Raw genomic sequence first — 25,442 nt, 5'->3', positions numbered from 1 at the left:
TTCCTATTCTAGGGAATCCGTCTTTCCCTCCAGGGATGGACAACCCTGTGTTTCGAACATGGTTCAAACATGGCAAGGCCCGTGTCCAGGACTTTTTGGTCCGGAATGATTGGTACTGGGGCCGTGGCGTATGCAGCAGCTTCGCCATTTCCTCCTTACACTCCCCATGCCTTCTTCCTATGGTTCGTCTAAGTCAGCATTTGAAGCAATGTGCATGGGTAAAGACGTTCTGCGCCATTCCCTTTCTCTGTCGTTCTCCTTACTGATATCCCCTCCAGAACAACCGGCCCCTGACTTTTTGTTACGGTGGGAATCTGACATGAGCAATACCCTTAACGACCCACAAAGGTCCTATTTTTGGTCCACAAGTCCTCCATGAACTCTGGGTACCAAGAGGCGGGCTACAAGATCCTTACTCGTTGGCACAGGCTCCCCACGTGCTTGCACGCCATTTGGCCCCATGTGGATGCAATGTGGCTCAGAGGAAGGTACTCACCTACATATTTTCTGGTCTTGTTCCTCTCTCTTCAGGGATGTAGTTCGGAGAACAATCAGACAAGTCACTAAACTATCTCTGGATTTATCTACTGCATTGTTCCTCTTGCACCACTGCTGCATTCCAACCCAAAAATATAAAAAATCACTGCTCCGCTTCCTAGTGATGGTGGGCCGCGCTTGCATTCCCCCTTCTGGAAGAAAACCACACCCCCACCAGCTTCACTCTAGATATCTAAGGTAAATGATTTAAAGGAGAAGTCCGGTGAAAAATGTTGTTAAAGTATTGTATTGCCCCCAAAAATTATACAAATCACCAATATAGACTTCTTACGGGAAATGCTTATAAAGTGCTTTGTCCCTGCACTTACTACTGCATCAAGACTTTACTTCCTGAATAACATGGTGATGTTATTTCCTGGATAACTTGGTGATGTCACTTCCTGGATAACATGGTGATGTCACTTCCTGGATTACATGGTTATGTCACGCCCCGACTCCCAGAGCTGTGCGGGCTGTGGCTGCTGGAGAGGATGATGGCAGGGGACACTGAGGGACACAGGGCATCCTCTCCAGCAGCCACAGCCCGCACAGCTCTGGGAGTCGTGACATCACCATGTTATCCAGGAAGTGACATCACCATTTTATCCAGGAAGTGACGTCATCCTGTTATCCAGTAAGTGACATCACCATGTTATCCAGGAAGTGACGTCATCCTGTTATCCAGGAAGTGACATCACCATGTTATCCAGGAAGTGACGTCATCCTGTTATCCAGGAAGTGACATCACCATGTTATCCAGGAAGTGAAGTCTTGATGCAGTAGTAAGTGCAGGGGAAAAAGCACTTTATAAGCATTTCCGGTAATAAGAGTGTGTGCACACTACGGAATTTACGCGCATGACCCGTACATTCCGTCGTACGTACCAGCACGCGGCAGCGCGCATCTTCGCCTGTGCTATAGACACTATTCTTTGCATGGGCGGATTCCGCATTCCGCCGACAGAAGAGACATGTCAGTTCTTTCGGCCTGGATGGAATTTCAGGGCACGCCTGAATATGCTGGCCTCCTAGGACGTCGTAGGACAGGGCCGACATCAGATTTGATAAGTATTTCAGTACATACGCCACACTGAAATCTGCAGCAAATGCAATGCCAATTTGCAATTTACAAAAGAAATCCCGGACACCGTAGCGATAAGCAGAACATTTCCTTTATTCCAATGGTTAGAAAAAAATATATAGTAATGTGTTCCATCCACACCAGTGCCTGTATAGACATGGATCATGTATGAGATTCCCCATTGCCTGCCTGGTTATCAGGGTGTCTCCCACATACGGCACTGCACATGGCACTATATGGCTGCACACAGGGAGCATATCCGTCTGGAGCCTTTGGGTGAGGTGGGGACAACTGGAGGCTTTGGGGTAAGGTGAGGGCACAGCTGTAGGATTCGAGGTGAGGCGGGGGGGGGGCGGGACAGCTGGAGAATTCGGGTTGAGGCGGGGGGGGGGGGACAGCTGGAGGATTCGGGGTGAGGTGGGGGGACAACTAGAGGCTTCGTGTGAGGCAGGTTACAGCTGGAGGCTTTGGGGTGAGGCGGGGGGACAGCTGGAGGCTTTGCAGTGAGGCGGGGGGAAAGCTGGAGGCTTTGGGGTGAGGTGGAGGGGACGGCTGGAGGCTTCATGATGAAGCGGGGGGACAGCTGGAGGCTTCATGCTGAGGAGTGGAGGACAGCTGGAGGCTTTGTGCTGAGCAAGGGGACAGCTGGAGGCTTCGTGGTGAGGTGGGGGGACAGCTGGAGGCTTCGTGCTGAGGAGTGGAGGACAGCTGGAGGCTTCGGGGTGAGGCGGTGGAGCAGCTGGAGGCTTCGGGGTGAGGCAGGCGGACAGCTGGAGGCTTCGGGGTAAGGAGTGGAGGACAGCTGGAGGCTTCGTGCTGAGGAGTGGAGGAAAGCTGGAGGCTTCGGGCTGAGGAGTGGAGGACAGCTGGAGGCTTCGGGCTAAGGAGTGGAGGACAGCTGGAGGCTTCGTGCTAAGGAGTGGAGGACAGCTGGAGGCTTCGGGCTGAGGAGTGGAGGACAGCTGGAGGCTTTGGGGTGAGGCAAGGGGACAGCTGGAGAATTCAGGGGGAGGACAACTAGAGGCTTTGTGTGAGGCAGGTTACAGCTGGAGGCTTTGGGGTGAGGTGATGGGGCAGCTGGAGGCTTTGTAGTGAGGCAGGGGACGGCTGGAGGCTTCATGATGAAGCAGGGGGACAGCTGGAGGCTTTGTGGTTAGGCGGGGGGACAGCTGGAGGCTTCGTGCTGAGGAGTAGAGGACAGCTGGAGGCTTTGGGGTGAGGCAAGGGGACAGCTGGAGGATTCAGGGTGAGGTGGGGGGACAACTAGAGGCTTTGTGTGAGGCAGGTAACAGCTGGAGGCTTTGGGGTGGGGTGATCAGGCAGCTGGAGGCTTCATGCTGAAGAGTGGAGGACAGCTGGAGGCTTTGGGGTGAGGCAGGGGTTAGCTGGAGGCTTCGGGGTGAGGCGGGGGGACAGCTGGAGGCTTCGGGGTAAGGAGTGGAGGACAGCTGGATGCTTTGGGGTGAGGCGGGGGGGGGGGCAGCTCGAGGATCCAGGGTGAGGTGGGGGGACAACTAGAGGCTTCGGGGTAAGGAGTGGAGGACAGCTGGAGGCTTTGGGGTGAGGCGGGGGGGGGGGGGCAGCTCAAGGATCCAGGGTGAGGTGGGGGGACAACTAGAGGCTTCGTATGAGGCAGGTAACAGCTGGAGGCTTTGGGGTGAGGAGTGGAGGACAGCTGGAGGCTTTGGGGTGAGGAGTGGAGGACAGCTGGAGGCGTGAAGGGTGTGGTAATAACCTTGCTCTGCTTCTCCTCCCTGGAGACGGTCACTGACAACACAACAAGAACTCCAGGAACGAGAAAGCAGGTAGGTGCTGGCATTATCCTACATGACTACAACTCCCATTTGGCGTGTTCAGTATAAATAAGACGTGGCTGAATGGGCATAATACAAGAGCCGTAACAATCACTGGTGTCCTCTCGGTCCTCACCAGTTCTCAGTGGACTTTATAAAACTACAACTCCCAGCATGGTCACAGTGTGGAAGCTCTGTATCATCGCTGTATATTTATACCTGGGGGGAGGGGGGGGCGTCGCTGCCGATTACCTCTGACCAAGGACGATGTCTCTATAAAGTCTGATGTCTGTTCTCATACTGATAGGATAGTTTCCTGATATGACTGGTGACCTTCCTGTACAGCGCTGGGGCATATGTTGGTGTGATAGAAGTAGCAAAGAAGACTAAAAATGTTTCTGATATCAGATCTGAAGATTTGTTGCCCCTAAAACCTGTCCAATGTTATGATGAAACAATGCAGAGTACAGCAGTATATACTATATACCACTGGGGAGTCATCTTATATCCTAATTCCTGCAGAGACCCCGGGACTCCACACCCCGGTTCCGTCATGGTACAGCACATATTGAGGAGTGTTATATAAAGTCTGGACTGTAGGGGGCGCTGTGGAGCCTCTTATAGGGCAGCGTAGTGGTATATAGTATGACAGTTACCGGTGTGTCACTGTATAGGTTGGCCCCTATCTTCCATCCAGAATACAGATGAGTATAATAAAGCGGTCTGAACGAGCGGTGGTCGCGGTTATATAACTTGCCTCCATCTTCTTGTTTATTACAGAAAGAGAACAGAAGAGGGTTGAGGAGACGATTCACACGGTGAGACAATATGGTGGACGTTCTCCAAGCTGTTGTAGATTCTCAGAACCGTAGAAGAAATAATGGAGATGATAGTTGTGATGACGTATGATTGGTGCATAGTGAAGGCGGCCATGAGTGGAGCTCACTGTATACACGTAATTCTATATATACTCCTCAACATTAAGGCTGCAACACCAAGGAGGATGAGCCGTAAGCTGAAGGAAACGTTAAGTGTCGATAAGATCTGCAAATGCAGGTGGGGGGGGGGGGGGGGGGGGGGTCCTATTGACCTCACACCATCGCTCCCAATCCAGTACTCTAGCAGTGTTATGACCTACACGGCCATTATTCACTGAGAGGCCCCGGCGTGTATTCGAGGATGTCACCATGTGGCGATCATACTGGATAAACAAAGAGGTTTTCAATGCTTCAGATTTTTCTATGATTACGATGTCTATTCGATGGTTCCATGGTTCCACCATTTTGCCTTCTTGGTGTCGCAGTCTTGAGAAGGATATTTTGCAGGTTGCGGCAACACCATGGATGTACGGGGTTCATGTGGCCCCTGGTGTTCAGATGGCCATTCCTGGACAAGAATGTGGCTAAACAGTCTCAGATTGGAGTCTTCTACAGATAGGGAAACCTTCTGCCCCCCCCCCCCCCCCGGTAGGGCAGATATGCCACCAGAAAACCCAGAGAAGGGGACAGTCCGGCTGATGTCGCTGGGGACGGAATTACAGGGCCAAACTTATGGGAAAAAAAATGATTCACATCTTACAATTTCATGAAGCTTAGTCTCAGATTAGCACCTTGGTCTTCTGTTCATAAAGTCCGATGATGACCTGAGGTGACTTCACTAAACCTTCAGGAAATCCGGCCTAATGAATGGACGTTCATCTCAAATCAGTGTCGGATGTTACAAGGCTCGATTGTCACTGATCACATCATGTAAGCGACGATGATAATAACAGCTTCAGCTCGTGTGAACAGGTCGGTGCGGCCGACGAGGTGAAGAGATTTATACAACCACATGACCCTTCTTTCCTAAAACCCTTCCTGACCTCTGTCTCCTCATAATGGGAAGTAAATCTTCCTGTGTAAAAGAAGCCTAGCTTTACAAAAGGGCGCTGCCATGTTGTAGTATGTGCTGCGCAGCATCAACGCTGTGGACAATCGCTTTAAAAAGCAGTTTTAGAGGAAAATGTCTCCAAACCTTGTGAATAGATTTGTTTATAGTTGAAAAGGAGATGAGTGACGTTCGGGAAAACTTTCAACTTCTGTTTGGTTTCACGTTGTACTTCAAAGGGTTGTGACCAGAGATGAGAAAGCGTGCTGTTTCGTGTGCAGCATTCAGTTAGTGTCCGGGTACTCGATATCTGAATGAACACCACATGGTACGTGAGTTATACAGAGTGTCTCCTCCCTGCATGGTTGGTAAACATGGGCTGGCCCAACCTGCTATGCTGCAGCCATGTTGGTCTGGTCTGTCAGTGATTGGCTGTTCACATCAGGTGACTGGGGTGTATATTAGGGTGACAGTCAAAAAAATATTGAGCAAATTTTTGAGGTTTCACCCCTGGGAATTATTTAGTTTGGTGTGACTGTAACACAAAACATTCCTGGTGGCTCAATGATCCCCAAACACTTATCCGTAATGAATGTCTTGCAGCAAAGTAAATCAACTATTTTAAAGAAATTTCAGAATTTCCTTTTTTTGTGAAGCTTTATTTGGTTCAGGAAGGTCATGGCGATGCTTCTCCGATCACCAGAGAATAAATAGCTACTGGTCTTCTCTGTGACAAATGGAAGGTACTCATGAGTGGAATGGAGCGTTCTGCGGCATCAGTCACCATTTTCAGTCCAGTGATAGAACTTTCATTGCTGCCACAGATGCAAAGGAAGGGTCCGTGGAGCCTCAGTTACGAGTCTCAAAACACAGGAATAGCCAGATATCCCTCCAGGGGAGGAAAGCCTATTGTCAAGGGGGTGACTCCCAGTGGGGAGTTCACCAAACCACCCTGATACGTAGCCCCTTAAGTCCCACTCGGTAGCGAGTATTGGAACATAAATAGGGAAATACCAGGGTGGCACCTTTTGCATCAAAGTCTTAACTCTGTGGCGAGTATTGCAACATGACAAGGGTTTACCAAGGCAGGCATCCATCCACAGACAGCCGTTTCAGGGTAGTTGCCCCTCGTCAGTGTGGAGCAGGATTCTGGCTAACAGGGGCAATGAAAAATAGACCAACAAAACACAGCAATCGCTGAACTCAGGGAGACCAGCGACAAAAAATCAAATGGAGTACTCACTGAAGAGTCTCCACTTCACTCAGTGGAGACTCTTCAGTCAGTAGTCCACTTGATTTTTCAGTCTCCCTGAGCTCAGCGATTGCTGTGTTTTATTGCTCCCACAGACAAAAATCTTGAGGAAAGAAATCTTGCTTTAATGCCAGTGCAACGGCCATTTTGTTGTCGGACGATACAAAGGGATGAAGCTTCTTGTGTGACACAAGGTCTCCAGCAAGCTGCATGCCAGTTGAGCAGTCGTTGCCTTCCATCTGACGAGCCAGACCATCATAATCTCACTGAGGTACCGCAGGGTCTGCTGAAAGTTTTTATTGCTGCCTCAACAACAGGCAAGTTGATTCCTTTATCAGTTCTCACAGTAATGTCGTCATTTTGCAGCAACGTGGCTGGGATCTGACCAAGTTACCAAGGTATAAGTGGCAGGAACAGTGCAAAAATGAAAACTGTCACAGTTAAATGAAATTCATGACGAAACATGAAGATCTTAGAAGTGTACATAAGTTTGGCCGTTTAACAGCTGCCTGGGGCGTTGATGTGCACGTCTGGACTTGTCGGTGAACCAAGGAAGGGGAGAGCCAGGGAACCTAGGAAGAGGAGTGCCAGGGAACCAAGGAAGAGGAGTGCCAGGGAACCAAGGAAGAGGAGAGCCAGGGAACCAAGGAAGAGGAGAGCCAGGGAACCAAGGAAGAGGAGTGCCAGGGAACCTAGGAAGAGGAGAGCCAGGGAACCAAGGAAGAGGAGTGCCAGGGAACCTAGGAAGAGGAGAGCCAGGGAACCAAGGAAGAGGAGTGCCAGGGAACCTAGGAAGAGGAGAGCCAGGGAACCAAGGAAGAGGAGTGCCAGGGAACCAAGGAAGAGGAGAGCCAGGGAACCAAGGAAGAGGAGTGCCAGGGAACCAAGGAAGAGGAGAGCCAGGGAACCAAGGAAGAGGAGAGCCAGGGAACCAAGGAAGAGGAGAGCCAGGGAACCAAGGAAGAGGAGAGCCAGGGTACCAAGGAAGAGGAGTGCCAGGGAACCAAGGAAGAGGAGAGCCAGGGTACCAAGGAAGAGGAGTGCCAGGGAACCAAGGAAGAGGAGAGCCAGGGAACCAAGGAAGAGGAGAGCCAGGGAACCAAGGAAGAGGAGAGCCAGGGAACCAAGGAAGAGGAGTGCCAGGGAACCAAGGAAGAGGAGAGCCAGGGAACCAAGGAAGAGGAGAGCCAGGGAACCAAGGAAGAGGAGTGCCAGTACTAACAATTCCTTGTAAGCATCTCTTGGATGGCAATGTGCAGGTTGGTTGATGCAAAATTCAACTAGACACTCCTTACGTAGAACTAGCCGAAAACTTGGTTTTATCAATTCCAGTTGATTCCGGCAGCTGAAAAGCTCTTAAAAAACTTCATTTTTGGTCATGTTGGCCACAATTTATCAAACATGCTTGTGAATGTGGTGTCTACGGGGCAAGCTCAGTAGTTATTTCTGCAGTTTCTGTTGCAGAAGGATTCAACCACCAGCCTTTCTACCAGTGTTACTACTGGTCATAGCAAATAAATGCCATTTTATCCAAGAGCTGCCAATCCTGCAGAACCTCAGAAACCGCTGTAGCTTGTGCTGCTCCTCTGCTGTTTGGTATCTCTGGGAGTGAAAACTCAGTTCCTCCTCCTGAAACTATTACTGCCAGTCGCTCAGCAGTTTCATTGTAGGTCTGGGTCCCAGTGTAGTACCCAGGGTTGCCACAGCTGCCACACTTGCCCTATCATGGATATAACATAGGTTAAAGGATTAAAAGTGTCTTCATTCAAACTCCTACGTCTCTTAGGTGTACTGTAGTCTGATTTATCGCCACTATTTCCCCACATTTCTCAGTGGGCCAGGCGTTTAGATCCCTATCTTGTCACAGTTTTACCAGCGTCACAATAATTACATTTCAATTTTAAATTCAAATTGATTTTCAATTCCAATTTTCTATACCAAACTCATGCCCATAACTATAAGGAGGGACACCACCAGGCTCTCTCCCAGTATAAGGAGGGTCACTACCAGGCTCTCCCCCAGTATAAGGAGGGTCACTACCAGGCTCTCCCCCAGTATAAGGAAGGTCACCACCAGGCTCTCCCCCAGTATAAGGAGGGTCACCACCAGGCTCTCTCTCCCAGTATAAGGAGGGTCACCACCAGGCTCTCCGCCAGTATAAGGAGGGTCACCACCAGGCTCTCTCCCAGTATAAGGAGGGTCACTACCAGGCTCTCCCCCAGTATAAGGAGGGTCACCACCAGGCTCTCTCTCCCAGTATAAGGAGGGTCACCACCAGGCTCTCCGCCAGTATAAGGAGGGTCACCACCAGGCTCTCTCCCAGTATAAGGAGGGTCCCCACCAGGCTCCCCCAGTATAAGGAGGGTCACCACCAGGCTCTCTTCCAGTATAAGGAAAGTCACCACTAGGCTCTCCCCCAGTATAAGGAGGGTCACCATCAGGCTCTCCTCCAGTATAAGGAGGGTCACCACCAGGCTCTCTCCCCCAGTATAAGGAGGGTCACCACCAGGCTCTCTCCCAGTATAAGGAGGGTCCCCAACAGGCTCTCTCCCATTATAAGGAGGGTCCCCACCAGGCTCTCTCCCATTATAAGGAGGGTCCCCACCAGGCTCTCTCCCATTATATGGAGGGTCCCCACCAGGCTCTCTCCCAGTATAAGGAGGGTCCCCACAAGGCTCTCTCCCCCCAGTATAAGGAGGGTCACCCCCAGGCTCTCCCCCAGTATAAGGAGGGTCACCACCAGGCTCTCCCCCAGTATAAGGAGGGTCACCACCAGGCTCTCTCTCCCAGTATAAGGAGGGTCCCCACCAGGCTCTCTCTCCCAGTATAAGGAGGGTCCCCACCAGGCTCTCTCCCATTATAAGGAGGGTCCCCACCAGGCTCTCTCCCAGTATAAGGAGAGTCACCACCAGGCTCTCTCTCCCAGTATAAGGAGGGTCCCCACCAGGCTCTCCCCCAGTATAAGGAGGGTCACCACCAGGCTCTCTCTCCCAGTATAAGGAGGGACACCCCCAGGCTCTCTCCCCCCAGTATAAGGAGGGTCACCCCCAGGCTCTCTCCCAGTATAAGGAGGGTCCCCACCAGGCTCTCCGCCAGTATAAGGAGGGTCACCACCAGGCTCTCTCCCAGTATAAGGAGGGTCCCCACCAGGCTCTCCCCCAGTATAAGGAGGGTCACCACCAGTTTTGAGTTTCTCCTCGTCTACGGCATCTCGACAGCTTTTATGAAGTGCAGGAGGTGTTTTTTTTTCTTCTCATTTTTGGTTTATCTATGTGTAAATGTACAGGAAAGAGAGTTTCCTAACTTTTTCTCCACTTTAAATTGGACTTTATCTTGGGACGGCTGCACAATATTGTCAGTCTGTAAAAGTGAATGCAGCGATCTGGGAGTCTTGGGGCCCTAATACACAGGACAATTATCCTGCAGAATATTCTTATATTTTCTGATTTAAATGATGTTTCATGTGAATGCAGGCAACAATGGAAAAAATCGCTCATGTCTCATTAATCTCATCTGTTGAGCTGAACCTAAAACCATTATTAATCGTTCGCTGTAACTCCACATTATTCATTCATTTTCTGGGATTAGTTTGAGTAAAAGATCGTAGTAAGGATTGTAGCTAATGACTATCGCTCTGTGTAATATGGGGAACCATTTCAGGCAGCAAACGTTTAGCGTTAAAAATCGTTTTGTCTAATAGGACCCTTAGATGAATCCATGCCCCCTGCTGTGCCAGTTCCACTTCCGTGGTGTCTCCATCACTTTCTAAGGTTTTCAGGTGCACCAGACACCCTCTGAGCCGTCATCTGACGCTGCCAAGCCCCCCTGGAAGATGTCAGTAAATGACTCACAGCTCGCTCAGCTCCGATTGGCTGAGCAAGCTGTCAGTCATCTGACATTGCTGGCCGAAGGAGGAGAAAGTGACGGAGAGAAGACGCCAACAATGGGAGCTCCGGGGCCCGCGATTGGCGAGAACTTCGAACTGAGAGCGACCCAGGAGTGAAGAAAGGGCATTCACTTTTTTTTTTTTTAGTTCACACTGAGTGAACTAAAAGGGAGTTGCCCTTTAAGACTGTAGGCTGCCAGTACATTAGCAGCTTTGTACCACATCTTGTTACTTCATGACAGACCTTGAGTTGTCCGATTGTTTTTGGCATTGGATCCACGTATTTGGAGGCTATCATGCTTCTGTAAGAATATGGCATTATGCCCTAAGGGTAGTGGGATCCACAACCACCAGAAGGCTGATCACCCACACAGGGCCTCACTCTCTGAAGCATAGGATTGACACTCAGATTAGATGATCTTGTGCTAGGACACTACTACTTTCTCTTATGTTCCAGCATCCAGAAGGACAAAGAATAAACCAGATCATGGAAAATATCAAAATACCGAAGAAGGAGAAGCATGATCCACTTCTGCAGGTAAGCGGCTTATTAAACATAGTTCTGAAAGTCCAAATCTGCAGTCCCTGCTGTTAGTTCTGGTTCGGGTATGTATGGCTGGAAGGATGGAAAAGACGGGCATCAACCTTCTCTTATGATCCAGGAGGTCCCTCTCAGTGGCTACTAAAAAAGGTAGAACAATCCGCAGTCTCTTGTTTTTGCCCTTAATGAACCCATGCGGTATCAGCAGAGGGATAACGGCGGGGAGGGGCAGAGGGATAACGGCGGGGAGGGGCAGAGGGATAACGGCGGGGAGGGGCAGAGGGATAACGGCGGGGAGGGGCAGAGGGATAACGGCGGAGAGGGGCAGAGGGATAACGGCGGGGAGGGGCAGAGGGATAACGGCGGGGAGGGGCAGAGGGATAACGGCGGGGAGGGGCAGAGGGATAACGGCGGGGAGGGGCAGAGGGATAACGGCAGAGAGGGGCAGAGGGATAACGGCGGGGAGGGGCAGAGGGATAACGGCGGGGAGGGGCAGAGGGATAACGTCGGGGAGGGGCAGAGGAATTACGATGGGGCAGCAGAGGGATAACGGCGGGGAGGGGCAGAGGGATAACGGCGGGGAGGGGCAGAGGAATAACGGCGGAGAAGGGCAGAGGGATAACGGCGGAGAGGGGCAGAGGGATAACGGCGGAGAGGGGCAGAGGGATAACGGCGGAGAGGGGCAGAGGGATAACGGCGGAGAGGGGCAGAGGGATAACGGCGGAGAGGGGCAGAGGGATAACGGCGGGGAGGGGCAGAGGAATTACGATGGGGCAGCAGAGGGATAACGTCGGGGAGGGGCAGAGGGATAACGTCGGGGAGGGGCAGAGGGATAACGGCGGGGAGCGGCAGAGGGATTATGATGGGGCAGCAGAGATATGATGAGAAGGGGCAGAGGGATAACGGCGGGGAGGGGCAGAGGAATTATGATGGGGCAGCAGAGATATGATGAGGAGGGGCAGAGGGATAACGGCGGGGAGCGGCAGAGGGATAACGGCGGGGAGGGGCAGAGGGATAACGGCGGGGATCGGCAGAGGGATAACGGCGGGGAGCGGCAGAGGGATTATGATGGGGCAGCAGAGATATGATGAGAAGGGGCAGAGGGATAACGGCGGGGAGCGGCAGAGGGATAATGAGCAGCACAACTTTAACCATCTTCCCTTCATGCATTTCAGGGCCTGTCTCCTGGGGAGCGCTGCTACATGTTCAGTATCATCAGCATCTATGACCCGGCACCAGCACGAAGGAGATTATACCTCAAACACAAAGTAATCTGCAAAAAGGCGCTCTCAGTGTGACCGTCCTATCATCCTACCAGCATGTGAACCCCACAAGAAACAGTCTGAAGCAATTACAGAAAAAAAGTAGATTTATTTGCTCCCACAAAATCCAGGCAGCAGTTCATCTAGAGGCGGAATCATCCGGGACCCCTGGACCCCCCCCCCCCCCCCCCCGGCAGGATTACTACAGCCTTTCCACAGTGGACCTGAACCTCTACTCACACTTTACACACTCACAAGATCCACAACTACAGCAGAAAACCACAGCGAGACATAAACAAAGCAGTCATCCTAAACGTCCATGAGGTTAGAAGGCAATGTGGTATCATACGTAAGCTGCATGCCGGCTCTGACGGGCGCACTAGGCGGGCCACCTTCCCATGTAGTCCACCATTTCATACAAGGCTTCTGTGATATCAATGGACACCACCTCCTCCCCGGAAACGTTTCACCTGTCTGCTCTTCAAAGGAAACGTCTCACCTGTCTGCTCAACCAACATGTATTGCCTATGCAGTAATCCCTCTATATACATCATCAACCTGACAACGTAGTCCTATGGGATCGGACAATAAAGATCCTGGAACCGGCCGATCCCCAGTCCTGATGAAGAGCTGGCAATGCACAAACAGGACGCCACAGCGCATCCAATGACCCCACCACTCATTTCCATAAGAGAAATTTCTACCATTAGGTCACCAAGATGCGATCAGAAGTAATGAGCAAACTTGCCGAATGATCAGGTTCAGCCAATCCTAAGCCTCAGCATATGACTCCTGGCGGCTAAAGTTGTTGGATGCAGTCCAACGCTGCCAAAAAACATGGATACAGTCTATGGCTGTATGCACATTTTCCAGGACTCTCTAGGGCTGCATTCAACTTCTCCAGCCCTCGGGAGTCAAATGCAGAGTGTACGGACAAACCCAAACATTCAGCAAGTTCGCTCATCGCTACCAATCAGCTGAGCGACTAACACGCATGGCTAAGGCTCCGTTCACACTGTGCTATACGGCAGCAAAGCTCAAAGAATTATGTCGGGGGCTACTTATAATGTGTATCTCTACATACAGCCCCAACGTGGTGTGAACAGCGCCATCTCATGTCCCATCCACTGGACAGACACACGATCGGTGGCTGACTTATGAGCCGACCATCTGACCTTCAAAGAAATCAGAATGGAGCAGATAGGAGACAAAATAGTACAGCGGCTTCCTGCCACTTTGTGGTGATGTAAGGGAGGGAGATAGGGCATCACATGACACAGGAGGGTAGTCACATTGGTTACCAGTCACAATTGATATTATGCGTCTTGAGAAGCTTCCCAGCATGCCTCAGGATGGGATGGGCATGGGACGGAGCTCGCTCCCTCAGATTTCCATATCCAGCAGGAATCTCTCCTTACAGGTGTTATATGACGTGTCTGACTGCATTCTCCCATAAACAGCACCACTATTGTCTATAGGCAGGGTCTGGTACTGCACCTACACTTTATACAAGCAATACCACACTAGGCCTACAGACAGGAGTGGTGCCGTTTCTGGAAGACGAGAGTCATGGTTTTCACTCCTGAACCATTCGTCTCCATTCATTGGTCATTTCATGTTGGTCCTCGCCAGATTCCCCTCCTGTAATATTCGGCATTGTACGTTGTCGTCATCTGTAGGGATTAGGGATCGGCGGTGATGAGCAGACTGCTTGGTCCTCCAATAAATATTCTGTGTGCGGCAGAGCAAGAGTCGCTCCTGATTATGTATAAAATATGGGTCCTACGTTCAAACAGCATCTGTATCTCAGCTTCTCGGGAAGGATCAGATCCTGTACCCTCCCTCTAAGCCGATCACCAGATCTCAGCATAGTCCGGGCCATGGTGGGAGAAGACTGGAGGAGACGAGGGGCAGTGTGCGTGTAGACAGGGCATCAGTCCATAGCCAGAGCGCCCGGGTGGCCTGTACGTCACAGACCAGGCCGCGGCGTCCGTTCACCCAATGTAAATACGGTGGAAATCATTGGCCCCGAAGGCGGCGTTGCACTTTGGGCACTTGCGCTGCCGCGTGTCGTATCTCGTCTTCACGCACTCAAAGCAGAAGACGTGGAAACACTTGGTCAATACAGCGTCCATCTTGCGGGAGTTGCAGCAAGGACACGTGAGGCGAGACTGCGGAAGATGAAGCGAGAAATCAGGAAAGACCGTTACATAGGAAGACGCATGCTATATGAGGTGGAGTGCCCCCCCCTAGCCTCTCTATACAGTGTGAGGTGGAGCGCCCCCCCCCCAAAAGCCTCTCTATACAGTGTGAGGTGGAGTGCCCCCCCCAGCCTCTCTATACAGTGTGAGGTGGAGCACCCCCCTAGACTCTCTATACAGTGTGATGTGGAGCGCCCCCCCCCCTCTCTATACAGTGTGAGGTGGAGCGCCCCCCCCCCTCTCTATACAGTGTGAGGTGGAGCACCCCCCTAGACTCTCTATACAGTGTGATGTGGAGTTCCCCCCCAGCCTCTCTATACAGTGTGAGGTGGAGCGCCCCCCCCTAGCCTCTCTATACAGTGTGAGGTGGAGTGCCCCCCTAGCCTCTCTATACAGTGTGAGGTGGAGCGCCCCCCCCCCCTAGCCTCTCTATACAGTGTGATGTGGAGTTCCCCCCCAGCCTCTCTATACAGTGTGAGGTGGAGCGCCCCCCCCTAGCCTCTCTATACAGTGTGAGGTGGAGTGCCCCCTAGCCTCTCTATACAGTGTGAGGTGGAGCGCCCCCCCCCCTAGCCTCTCTATACAGTGTGATGTGGAGTTCCCCCCCAGCCTCTCTATACAGTGTGAGGTGGAGCGCCCCCCCCTAGCCTCTCTATACAGTGTGAGGTGGAGTGCCCCCCTAGCCTCTCTATACAGTGTGAGGTGGAGCGCCCCCCCCCCTAGCCTCTCTATACAGTGTGATGTGGAGTTCCCCCCCAGCCTCTCTATACAGTGTGTGGTGGAGCGCCCCCCCCTAGCCTCTCTATACAGTGTGAGGTGGAGTGCCCCCCTAGCCTCTCTATACAGTGTGAGGTGGAGCGCCCCCCCCCCCCTAGCCTCTCTATACAGTGTGAGGTGGAGTGCCCCCCTAGCCTCTCTATACAGTGTGAGGTGGAGCAACCCCCTAGCCTCTCTATACAGTGTGAGGTGGAGCGCCCCCCTAGCCTCTCTATACAGTGTGAGGTGAAGTGCCCCCCCAGCCTCTCTATACAGTGTGAGGTGGAGCAACCCCCTAGCCTCTCTATACAGTGTGAGGTGGAGCGCCCTCCCCCTAGCCTCTCTATACAGTGTGAGGTGGAGTGCCCACCTAGCCTCTCTATACAGTGTGAGGTGGAGTGCCCCCCTAGCCTCTCTATACAATGTGAGGTGGAGCAACCCCCTAGCCTCTCTATACAGTGTGAGGTGGAGCGCCCTCCCCCTAGCCTCTCTATACAGTGTGAGGTGGAGTGCCCACCTAGCCTCTCTATACAGTGTGAGGTGGAGTGCCCCCTAGCCTCTCTATATAGTGTGAGGTGGAGCGCTTCTTAGCCTCTCTATACAGTGTGAGGTGGAGCGCCCTTCCCCTAGCCTCTCTATACAGTGTGAGGTGGAGCGCCCCCCCTAGCCTCTCTATACAGTGTGAGGTGGAGCGCCCCCCCTAGCCTCTCTATACAGTGTGAGGTGGAGCGCCCCCCTAGCCTCTCTATACAGTGTGAGGTGGAGCGCCCCCCTAGCCTCTCTATACAGTGTGAGGTGGAGCGCCCCCCCTAGCCTCTCTATACTGTGTGAGGTGGAGCGCCCCCCTAGCCTCTCTATACAGTGTGAGGTGGAGCGCCCCCCTAGCCTCTCTATACAGTGTGAGGTGGAGCGCCCCCCCCCTAGCCTCTCTATACAGTGTGAGGTGGAGCGCCCCCCCCTAGCCTCTCTATACAGAGTGAGGTGGAGTGCCCCCCTAGCCTCTCTATACAGTGTGAGGTGGAGCGCCCCCCCTAGCCTCTCTATACTGTGTGAGGTGGAGCGCCCCCCTAGCCTCTCTATACTGTGTGAGGTGGAGCGCCCCCCTAGCCTCTCTATACAGTGTGAGGTGGAGCGCCCCCCTAGCCTCTCTATACTGTGTGAGGTGGAGCGCCCCCCTAGCCTCTCTATACTGTGTGAGGTGGAGCGCCCCCCTAGCCTCTCTATACAGTGTGAGGTGGAGCGCCCCCCTAGCCTCTCTATACAGTGTGAGGTGGAGCGCCCCCCCTAGCCTCTCTATACAGTGTGAGGTGGAGCGCCCCCCTAGCCTCTCTATACAGTGTGAGGTGGAGCGCCCCCCCTAGCCTCTCTATACAGTGTGAGGTGGAGCGCCCCCCCTAGCCTCTCTATACAGTGTGAGGTGGAGCGCCCCCCTAGCCTCTCTATACTGTGTGAGGTGGAGCGCCCCCCTAGCCTCTCTATACAGTGTGAGGTGGAGCGCCCACTGTTGGTGGTGGTCATTCATTACCTTGCACTCTTTGATTTCCTCCATTAGGATCTTGTCACAGGTCGGCACCAGATCCGGCTTCTTGGTAGATTCCAGTTTCTTCCTCAGACGAGAGATGTCCTCCTGCCGAGAGAGCGACACCTCAATGGAGAGCGAGCCCCCCCCCCTGCCTCCCACAGCACCCCCACCGCTCTGACACATGGGACCCCCCACCCAGCATCCCCATATGCTGTGACCCCTCCCCCCGGTCACACAGTGCTTTCCTGCCCCCCCCATATGCTGTGACCCCTCCCCCCCGGTAGCACAGTGCTGTACTGCTCCCCCATATGCTGTGACCCCTCCCCCGGTCACACAGTGCTTTTCTGCCCCCCCCCCATATGCTGTGACCCCTCCCCCCGGTCATACAGTGCTGTGCTGCTCCCCCCCCCCCCATATACTGTGACCCCTCCCCCCGGTCATACAGCGCTGTGCTGCTCCCCCATATGCTGTGACCCCTCCCCCCGGTCACACGGTGCTTTCCTGCCCCCCCCCCCATATACTGTGACCCCTCCCCCCGGTCATACAGTGCTGTGCTGCTCCCCCCCCATATACTGTGACCCCTCCCCCCAGTCACACAGTGCTTTCCTGCCCCCCCCATATGCTGTGACCCCTCCCCCCGGTAACACAGTGCTGTACTGCTCCCCCATATGCTGTGACCCCTCCCCCGGTCACACAGTGCTTTCCTGCCCCCCCCCCCCCCCATATACTGTGACCCCTCCCCCCGGTCATACAGCGCTGTGCTGCTCCCCCATATGCTGTGACCCCTCCCCCCGGTCACACGGTGCTTTCCTGCCCCCCCCCCCCATATGCTGTGACCCCTCCCCCCGGTCATACAGTGCTGTGCTGCTCCCCCATATGCTGTGACCCCGCCCCCCAGTCACACAGTGCTTTCCTGCCCCCCCCATATACTGTGACCCCTCCCCCCGGTCATACAGCGCTGTGCTGCTCCCCCATATGCTGTGACCCCTCCCCCCGGTCACACGGTGCTTTCCTGCCCCCCCCCCCATATGCTGTGACCCCTCCCCCCAGTCACACACTGCTGTACTGCTCCCCCATATGCTGACATGTGACCCCTCCCCCTGGTCACACGGCACTGTACTGCTCCCCCATATGCTGTGACCCCTCCCCCCGGTCACACGGCACTGTACTGCTCCCCCATATGCTGTGACCCCTCCCTCCGCTCACACGGCCCTGTACTGCTCCCCTATATGCTGTGACCCCTCCCCCGCTCACACGGCCCTGTACTGCTCCCCCATATGCTGTGACCCCTCCCCCCGGTCACACGGCACTGTACTGCTCCCCCATATGCTGTGACCCCTCCCCCCGCTCACACGGCCCTGTACTGTTCCCTATATGCTGTGACCCCTCCCCCCGCTCACACGGCCCTGTACTGCTCCCCTATATGCTGTGACCCCTCCCCCCGGTCACACAGCACTGTACTGCTCCCCCATATGCTGTGACCCCTCCCCCCGGTCACACGGCGCTGTACTGCTCCCCTATATGCTGTGACCCCTCCCCCCGGGCACACAGCACTGTACTGCTCCCCCATATGCTGTGACCCCTCCCCCCGGTCACACGGCGCTGTACTGCTCCCCTATATGCTGTGACCCCTCCCCCCGGTCACACGGCGCTGTGCTGCTCCCCCATATGCTGTGACCCCTCCCCCCGGTCACACAGCACTGTACTGCTCCCCTATATGCTGTGACCCCTCCCCCCGGTCACACGGCCCTGTACTGCTCCCCTATATGCTGTGACCCCTCCCCCCGGTCACACGGTGCTGTAATCCTGTCTCACCTGCGCTCTCTTGTAGTTGAAGGCGTCCTTCTCCCGGCTCGCAGTGTTCTCTATAATCTCCACCCGAAGGTCTTGCAGCTTTTTCTGAGACAGTTCAAGCTGAACGCGGAGCTCATCTGCCTGCTGGGAAGCGTCCATGGCCTGAGGGGGGGCGAGAGGAGGAGAGGAGGCGGGGTCACATAGGGGAGGGGGGATAGGAGGTGTAGTGTCACATGGGGGAGGGGGGGATACAAGATGTAGTGTCACATGGGGGAGGAGGGGATAGGAGATGTAGTGTCACATGGGGGAGGGGGGGATAGGAGATGTAGTGTCACATGGGGGAGGAGGGGAGAGGAGGTGTAGTGTCACATGGAGGAGGAGGGGAGAGGAGGTGTAGTGTCACATGGGGGAGGGGGAAATAGGAGATGTAGTGTCACATGGGGGAGGGGGGGAGAGGAGGTGTAGTGTCACATGGGGGAGGGGGGGATAGGAGGTGTAGTGTCACATGGGGGGATAGGTGTAGTGTCACAGAGTGCGGTTACCTTGCGCTTGCTGAGGTCCAGGGCCTGGGTACGCAGGGTTAGCTCCTTCTCCCCGGTGCTGATGCTGCTCTGTAGTAGATGCTCCTTTTCCTCCAACTTCCTGAGAACCTGCAGCTGAGCGTCCACCTGAGAGCGGAACCCCCCGCCCCGCACACTATTATTATATCACTGAGCGGTACACACTACCCCCCAATGTTACACTATTATACTATTATATCACTGAGCGGTACACACTACCCCCCAATGTTACACTATTATTATACTATTATATCACTGAGCGGTACACACTACCCCCCAATGTTACACTATTATTATACTATTATATCACTAAGCGGTACACACTACCCCCCCAATGTTACACTATTATACTATTATATCACTGAGCGGTACACACTACCCCCCAATGTTACACTATTATTATACTATTATATCACTGAGCGGTACACACTACCCACCAATGTTACACTATTATTATACTATTATATCACTGAGCGGTACACACTACCGCCCCAATGTTACACTATTATACTATTATATCACTGAGCGGTACACACTACCCCCCCAATGTTACACTATTATTATACTATTATATCACTGAGCGGTACACACTACCCCCCCAATGTTACACTATTATACTATTATTATATCACTGAGCGGTACACACTACCCCCCCAATGTTACACTATTATACTATTATATCACTGAGCGGTACACACTACCCCCCCAATGTTACACTATTATACTATTTTATCACTGAGCGGTACACACTACCCCCCCAATGTTACACTATTATACTATTATATCACTGAGCGGTACACACTACCCCCCCAATGTTACACTATTATACTATTATATCACTGAGCGGTACACACTACCCCCCAATGTTACACTATTATTATACTATTATATCACTGAGCGGTACACACTACCCCCCAATGTTACACTATTATTATACTATTATATCACTGAGCGGTACACACTACCCCCCCAATGTTACACTATTATTATACTATTATATCACTGAGCGGTACACACTACCCCCCCAATGTTACACTATTATACTATTATATCACTGAGCGGTACACACTACCCCCCAATGTTACACTATTATTATACTATCATATCACTGAGCGGTACACACTACCCCCCAATGTTACACTATTATTATACTATTATATCACTGAGCGGTACACACTACCCCCCCAATGTTACACTATTATTATACTATTATATCACTGAGCGGTACACACTACCCCCCAATGTTACACTATTATACAATTATATCACTGAGCGGTACACACTACCCCCCAATGTTACACTATTATTATACTATTATATCACTGAGCGGTACACACTACCCCCCCAATGTTACACTATTATTATACTATTATATCACTGAGCGGTACACACTACCCCCCAATGTTACACTATTATTATACTATTATATCACTGAGCGGTACACACTACCCCCCAATGTTACACTATTATTATACTATTTTATCACTGAGCGGTACACACTACCCCCCAATGTTACACTATTATACTATTATATCGCTGAGCGGTACACACTACCCCCCCCAATGTTACACTATTATACTATTATATCACTGAGCGGTACACACTACCCCCCCAATGTTACACTATTATACTATTATATCACTGAGCGGTACACACTACCCCCCCAATGTTACACTATTATACTATTATATCACTGAGCGGTACACACTACCCCCCCAATGTTACACTATTATATCACTGAGCGGTACACACTACCCCCCCAATGTTACACTATTATTATACTATTATATCACTAAGCGGTACACACTACCCCCCCAATGTTACACTATTATTATATCACTGAGCGGATCACACTACCCCCCCAATGTTACACTATTATACTATTATATCACTGAGCGGTACACACTACCCCCCCAATGTTACACTATTATACTATTTTATCACTGAGCGGTACACACTACCCCCCCAATGTTACACTATTATACTATTTTATCACTGAGCGGTACACACTACCCCCCAATGTTACACTATTATACTATTATATCACTGAGCGGTACACACTACCCCCCCAATGTTACACTATTATTATACTATTATATCACTGAGCGGTACACACTACCCCCCAATGTTACACTATTATTATACTACAAGCTTCTAGAAAAACAACCAGCCCCCGGCACTGCTCTGACTCGGCTCACGATATGGGATCCCACGGGTGAATAAGTTTAGGAGGACTGATCACTGGTTGGTGCTCACTACAGAGTTAAGTATACGTCGAATTCAAACAGCCATGTAGAGGAAAGATGAGGGCACTCACCATATGTTGTGATCTTCTTCCTTTATTTCGTCCTTATACGTGCATAAAAATTGCTGGATACATCGGGCTTAGCGTGGACGCCAGACACCCACCAGATCGGGTAACAGCTGTTTCACGCGCATGCGCGCTTCTACAGACCTGTCTGGTGGGTGTCTGGCGTCCACGCTAAGCCCGATGTATCCAGCAATTTTTATGCACGTATAAGGACGAAATAAAGGAAGAAGATCACAACATATGGTGAGTGCCCTCATCTTTCCTCTACATGGCTATTATTATACTATTATATCACTGAGCGGTACACACTACCCCCCAATGTTACACTATTATTATTATAATATTATATCACTGAGCGATACACACTACCCCCCAATGTTATAATAGTATAATAATAATAGTAGTGTATCACTGAGTGATACACACTACCTCTAAATGCTACAATATTAGTAGAGATGAGTGAGTAGCTACTGGATGGAGTACTACATTATTCAAAACAATCAATTCAGATCGAGCATCTGACCGAAAAAGCAGTAAAAATTTGTTCCTCCTCCCACCTTCCCTGGCACCTTTTTTTAGTCAATAACTATATGTGTGGGGGTGGGGGTTTGGGGTCTGGTGATTTGAGAGGCCCAAGGAGCACGCTGGCATCCCAACAACAGCGTCTACAGTCATTGGCTGGCTTACTCATGTGACCTCCAGAGTCAGACACAATGTTTAAGGTAGTGAGGGAGAGATCCTAGAGTAGGGACAGTCAGGATTTAGCTAATTGTAGGCAGGAAAGACCCCAAAGTCCCTTGTTAGGGCTACTACAAGTATACACAGCAGAGCACCTTGTACCTACACATATACAGTAAATCGGCCAGCTACCTACACATCAGCTTCTGACAGGCAGACAGCTGGGGTGTATTCTGACAGACAGGCAGCTGGGGTGTATTCTGAGAGGCAGGCAGCTGGGGTGTATTCAGGCAGGCAGGCAGCTGGGGTGTACTCTGACAGGCAGGCAGCTGGGGTGTACTCAGGCAGGCAGCTGGGGTATATTCAGGCAGGCAGCTGGGGTGTACTCTGACATGCAGGCAGCTGGGGTGCATTCTGACAGGCAGGCAGCTGGGGTGTATTCAGGCAGGCAGCTGGGGTGTATTCTGACAGGCAGGCAGCTGCTGTGTATTCTGACAGGCAGGCAGCTGCTGTGTATTCTGACAGGCAGGCAGCTGCTGTGTATTCTGACAGGCAGGCAGCTGGGGTGTACTCTGACAGGCAGGCAGCTGGGGTGTACTCAGGCAGGCAGCTGGGGTATATTCAGGCAGGCAGCTGGGGTATATTCAGGCAGGCAGGCAGCTGGGGTATATTCAGGCAGGCAGGCAGCTGGGGTGTACTCTGACAGACAGGCAGCTGGGGTGTACTCAGGCAGGCAGCTGGGGTATATTCAGGCAGGCAGCTGGGGTATATTCAGGCAGGCAGCTGGGGTGTATTCAGGCAGGCAGGCCGCTGGGGTGTATTCTGACAGGCAGGCAGCTGGGGTGTATTCAGGCAGGCAGGCAGCTGCTGTGTATTCAGGCAGGCAGGCAGCTGCTGTGTATTCTGACAGGCAGGCAGCTGCTGTGTATTCTGACAGGCAGGCAGCTGCTGTGTATTCTGACAGGCAGGCAGCTGGGGTGTACTCTGACAGGCAGGCAGCTGGGGTGTACTCAGGCAGGCAGCTGGGGTATATTCAGGCAGGCAGCTGGGGTATATTCAGGCAGGCAGCTGGGGTGTATTCAGGCAGGCAGGCAGCTGGGGTGTATTCTGACAGGCAGGCAGCTGGGGTGTATTCAGGCAGGCAGCTGGGGTATATTCAGGCAGGCAGCTGGGGTGTACTCTGACAGGCAGGCAGCTGGGGTGTACTCTGACAGGCAGGCAGCTGGGGTGTACTCTGACAGGCAGGCAGCTGGGGTGTATTCAGGCAGGCAGGCAGCTGGGGTGTATTCAGGCAGGCAGGCAGCTGGGGTGTATTCAGGCAGGCAGGCAGCTGGGGTGTATTCAGGCAGGCAGGCAGCTGGGGTGTATTCAGACAGGCAGGCAGCTGGGGTGTATTCAGGCAGGCAGCTGGAATACATTCAGGCAGGCAGCTGGGGTGTATTCAGGCAGGCAGGCAGCTGGGGTGTTTTTTCAGGCAGGCAGCTGGGGTGTATTCTGACAGGCAGGCAGCTGGGGTGTATTCAGGCAGGCAGGCAGCTGGGGTGTATTCAGGCAGGCAGGCAGCTGGGGTGTATTCAGGCAGGCAGGCAGCTGGGGTGTATTCAGGCAGGCAGGCAGCTGGGGTGTATTCAGGCAGGCAGGCAGCTGGGGTGTATTCAGGCAGGCAGGCAGCTGGGGTGTATTCAGGCAGGCAGGCAGCTGGGGTGTACTCTGACAGGCAGGCAGCTGGGGTGTTTTTCAGGCAGGCAGCTGGGGTGTGTTCTGACAGACAGGCAGCTGGGGTGTATTCAGGCAGGCAGGCAGCTGGGGTGTATTCAGGCAGGCAGGCAGCTGGGGTGTATTCAGGCAGGCAGCTGGGGTGTATTCAGGCAGGCAGCTGGGGTGTATTCTGATAGGCAGGCAGCTGGGGTGTATTCAGGCAGGCAGGCGGGGTGTATTCAGGCAGGCAGGCAGCTGGGGTGTATTCAGGCAGGCAGGCAGCTGGGGTGTATTCAGGCAGGCAGGCAGCTGGGGTGTATTCAGGCAGGCAGCTGGGGTGTATTCAGGCAGGCAGGCAGCTGGGGTGTATTCAGGCAGGCAGGCAGCTGGGGTGTATTCAGACAGGCAGGCAGCTGGGGTGTATTCAGGCAGGCAGCTGGAATACATTCAGGCAGGCAGCTGGGGTGTATTCAGGCAGACAGGCAGCTGGGGTGTTTTTTCAGGCAGGCAGCTGGGGTGTATTCTGACAGGCAGGCAGCTGGGGTGTATTCAGGCAGGCAGGCAGCTGGGGTGTATTCAGGCAGGCAGGCAGCTGGGGTGTATTCAGGCAGGCAGGCAGCTGGGGTGTATTCAGGCAGGCAGGCAGCTGGGGTGTATTCAGGCAGGCAGGCAGCTGGGGTGTATTCAGGCAGGCAGGCAGCTGGGGTGTATTCAGGCAGGCAGGCAGCTGGGGTGTACTCTGACAGGCAGGCAGCTGGGGTGTTTTTTCAGGCAGGCAGCTGGGGTGTGTTCTGACAGACAGGCAGCTGGGGTGTATTCAGGCAGGCAGGCAGCTGGGGTGTATTCAGGCAGGCAGGCAGGTGGGGTGTATTCAGGCAGGCAGCTGGGGTGTTTTCAGGCAGGCAGCTGGGGTGTATTCTGATAGGCAGGCAGCTGGGGTGTATTCAGGCAGGCAGGCGGGGTGTATTCAGGCAGGCAGGCAGCTGGGGTGTATTCAGGCAGGCAGGCAGCTGGGGTGTATTCAGGCAGGCAGGCAGCTGGGGTGTATTCAGGCAGGCAGCTGGGGTGTATTCAGGCAGGCAGGCAGCTGGGGTGTATTTAGGCAGGCAGGCAGCTGGGGTGTATTCAGGCAGGCAGGCAGCTGGGGTGTATTCTGACAGACAGGCAGCTGGGGTGTTTTTTCAGGCAGGCAGCTGGGGTGTACTCTGACAGGCAGGCAGCTGGGGTGTACTCTGACAGGCAGGCAGCTGGGGTGTACTCTGACAGGCAGGCAGCTGGGGTGTACTCTGACAGGCAGGCAGCTGGGGTGTACTCTGACAGGCAGGCAGCTGGGGTGTACTCTGACAGGCAGGCAGCTGGGGTGTACTCTGACAGGCAGGCAGCTGGGGTGTATTATGAGAGGCAGGCAGCTGGGGTGTACTCTGACAGGCAGGCAGATGGGGTGTATTATGAGAGGCAGGCAGCTGGGGTGTACTCTGACAGGCAGGCAGATGGGGTGTATTCTGACAGACAGGCAGCTGGGGTGTTTTTTCAGGCAGGCAGCTGGGGTGTATTCTGACAGGCAGGCAGCTGGGGTGTATTCTGACAGGCAGGCAGCTGGGGTGTATTCTGACAGGCAGGCAGCTGGGGTGTATTCTGACAGGCAGGCAGCTGGGGTGAATTCAGGCAGGCAGGCAGCTGGGGTGTATTCAGGCAGGCAGGCAGC

The 25,442-nt window shown here is 53.1% G+C and overlaps 1 protein-coding gene and 1 pseudogene across 1 annotated transcript in view; one reads left to right on the top strand and one right to left on the bottom strand.

Annotated features, from left to right (window-relative positions):
• LOC138799004 (glycine N-acyltransferase-like) overlaps window positions 1–12,392 on the top strand; it is a 45,170-nt pseudogene extending 32,778 nt beyond the window's left edge.
• A 1,428-nt stretch (window positions 12,393–13,820) lies between these two features.
• RNF20 (ring finger protein 20) overlaps window positions 13,821–25,442 on the bottom strand; it is a 63,322-nt gene continuing 51,700 nt past the window's right edge. The window contains exons 17-20 of the mRNA XM_069979574.1: window positions 19,033–19,158; window positions 18,512–18,652; window positions 16,700–16,801; window positions 13,821–14,388 (exon numbers count right to left, since the gene is read on the bottom strand). Coding sequence (XP_069835675.1) covers window positions 14,212–14,388; window positions 16,700–16,801; window positions 18,512–18,652; window positions 19,033–19,158 — 546 coding nt within the window. The 3' untranslated portion in view covers window positions 13,821–14,211. The remainder of the gene's footprint in view (window positions 14,389–16,699; window positions 16,802–18,511; window positions 18,653–19,032; window positions 19,159–25,442) is intronic.

The sequence above is a fragment of the Dendropsophus ebraccatus genome, chromosome 8 (assembly GCF_027789765.1).
Source record: "Dendropsophus ebraccatus isolate aDenEbr1 chromosome 8, aDenEbr1.pat, whole genome shotgun sequence".
NCBI lineage: Eukaryota > Metazoa > Chordata > Amphibia > Anura > Hylidae > Dendropsophus > Dendropsophus ebraccatus.
The sequence above is the reverse complement of the archived record's forward strand: the minus strand, read 5'-3'. Positions and strand labels throughout refer to the sequence as shown.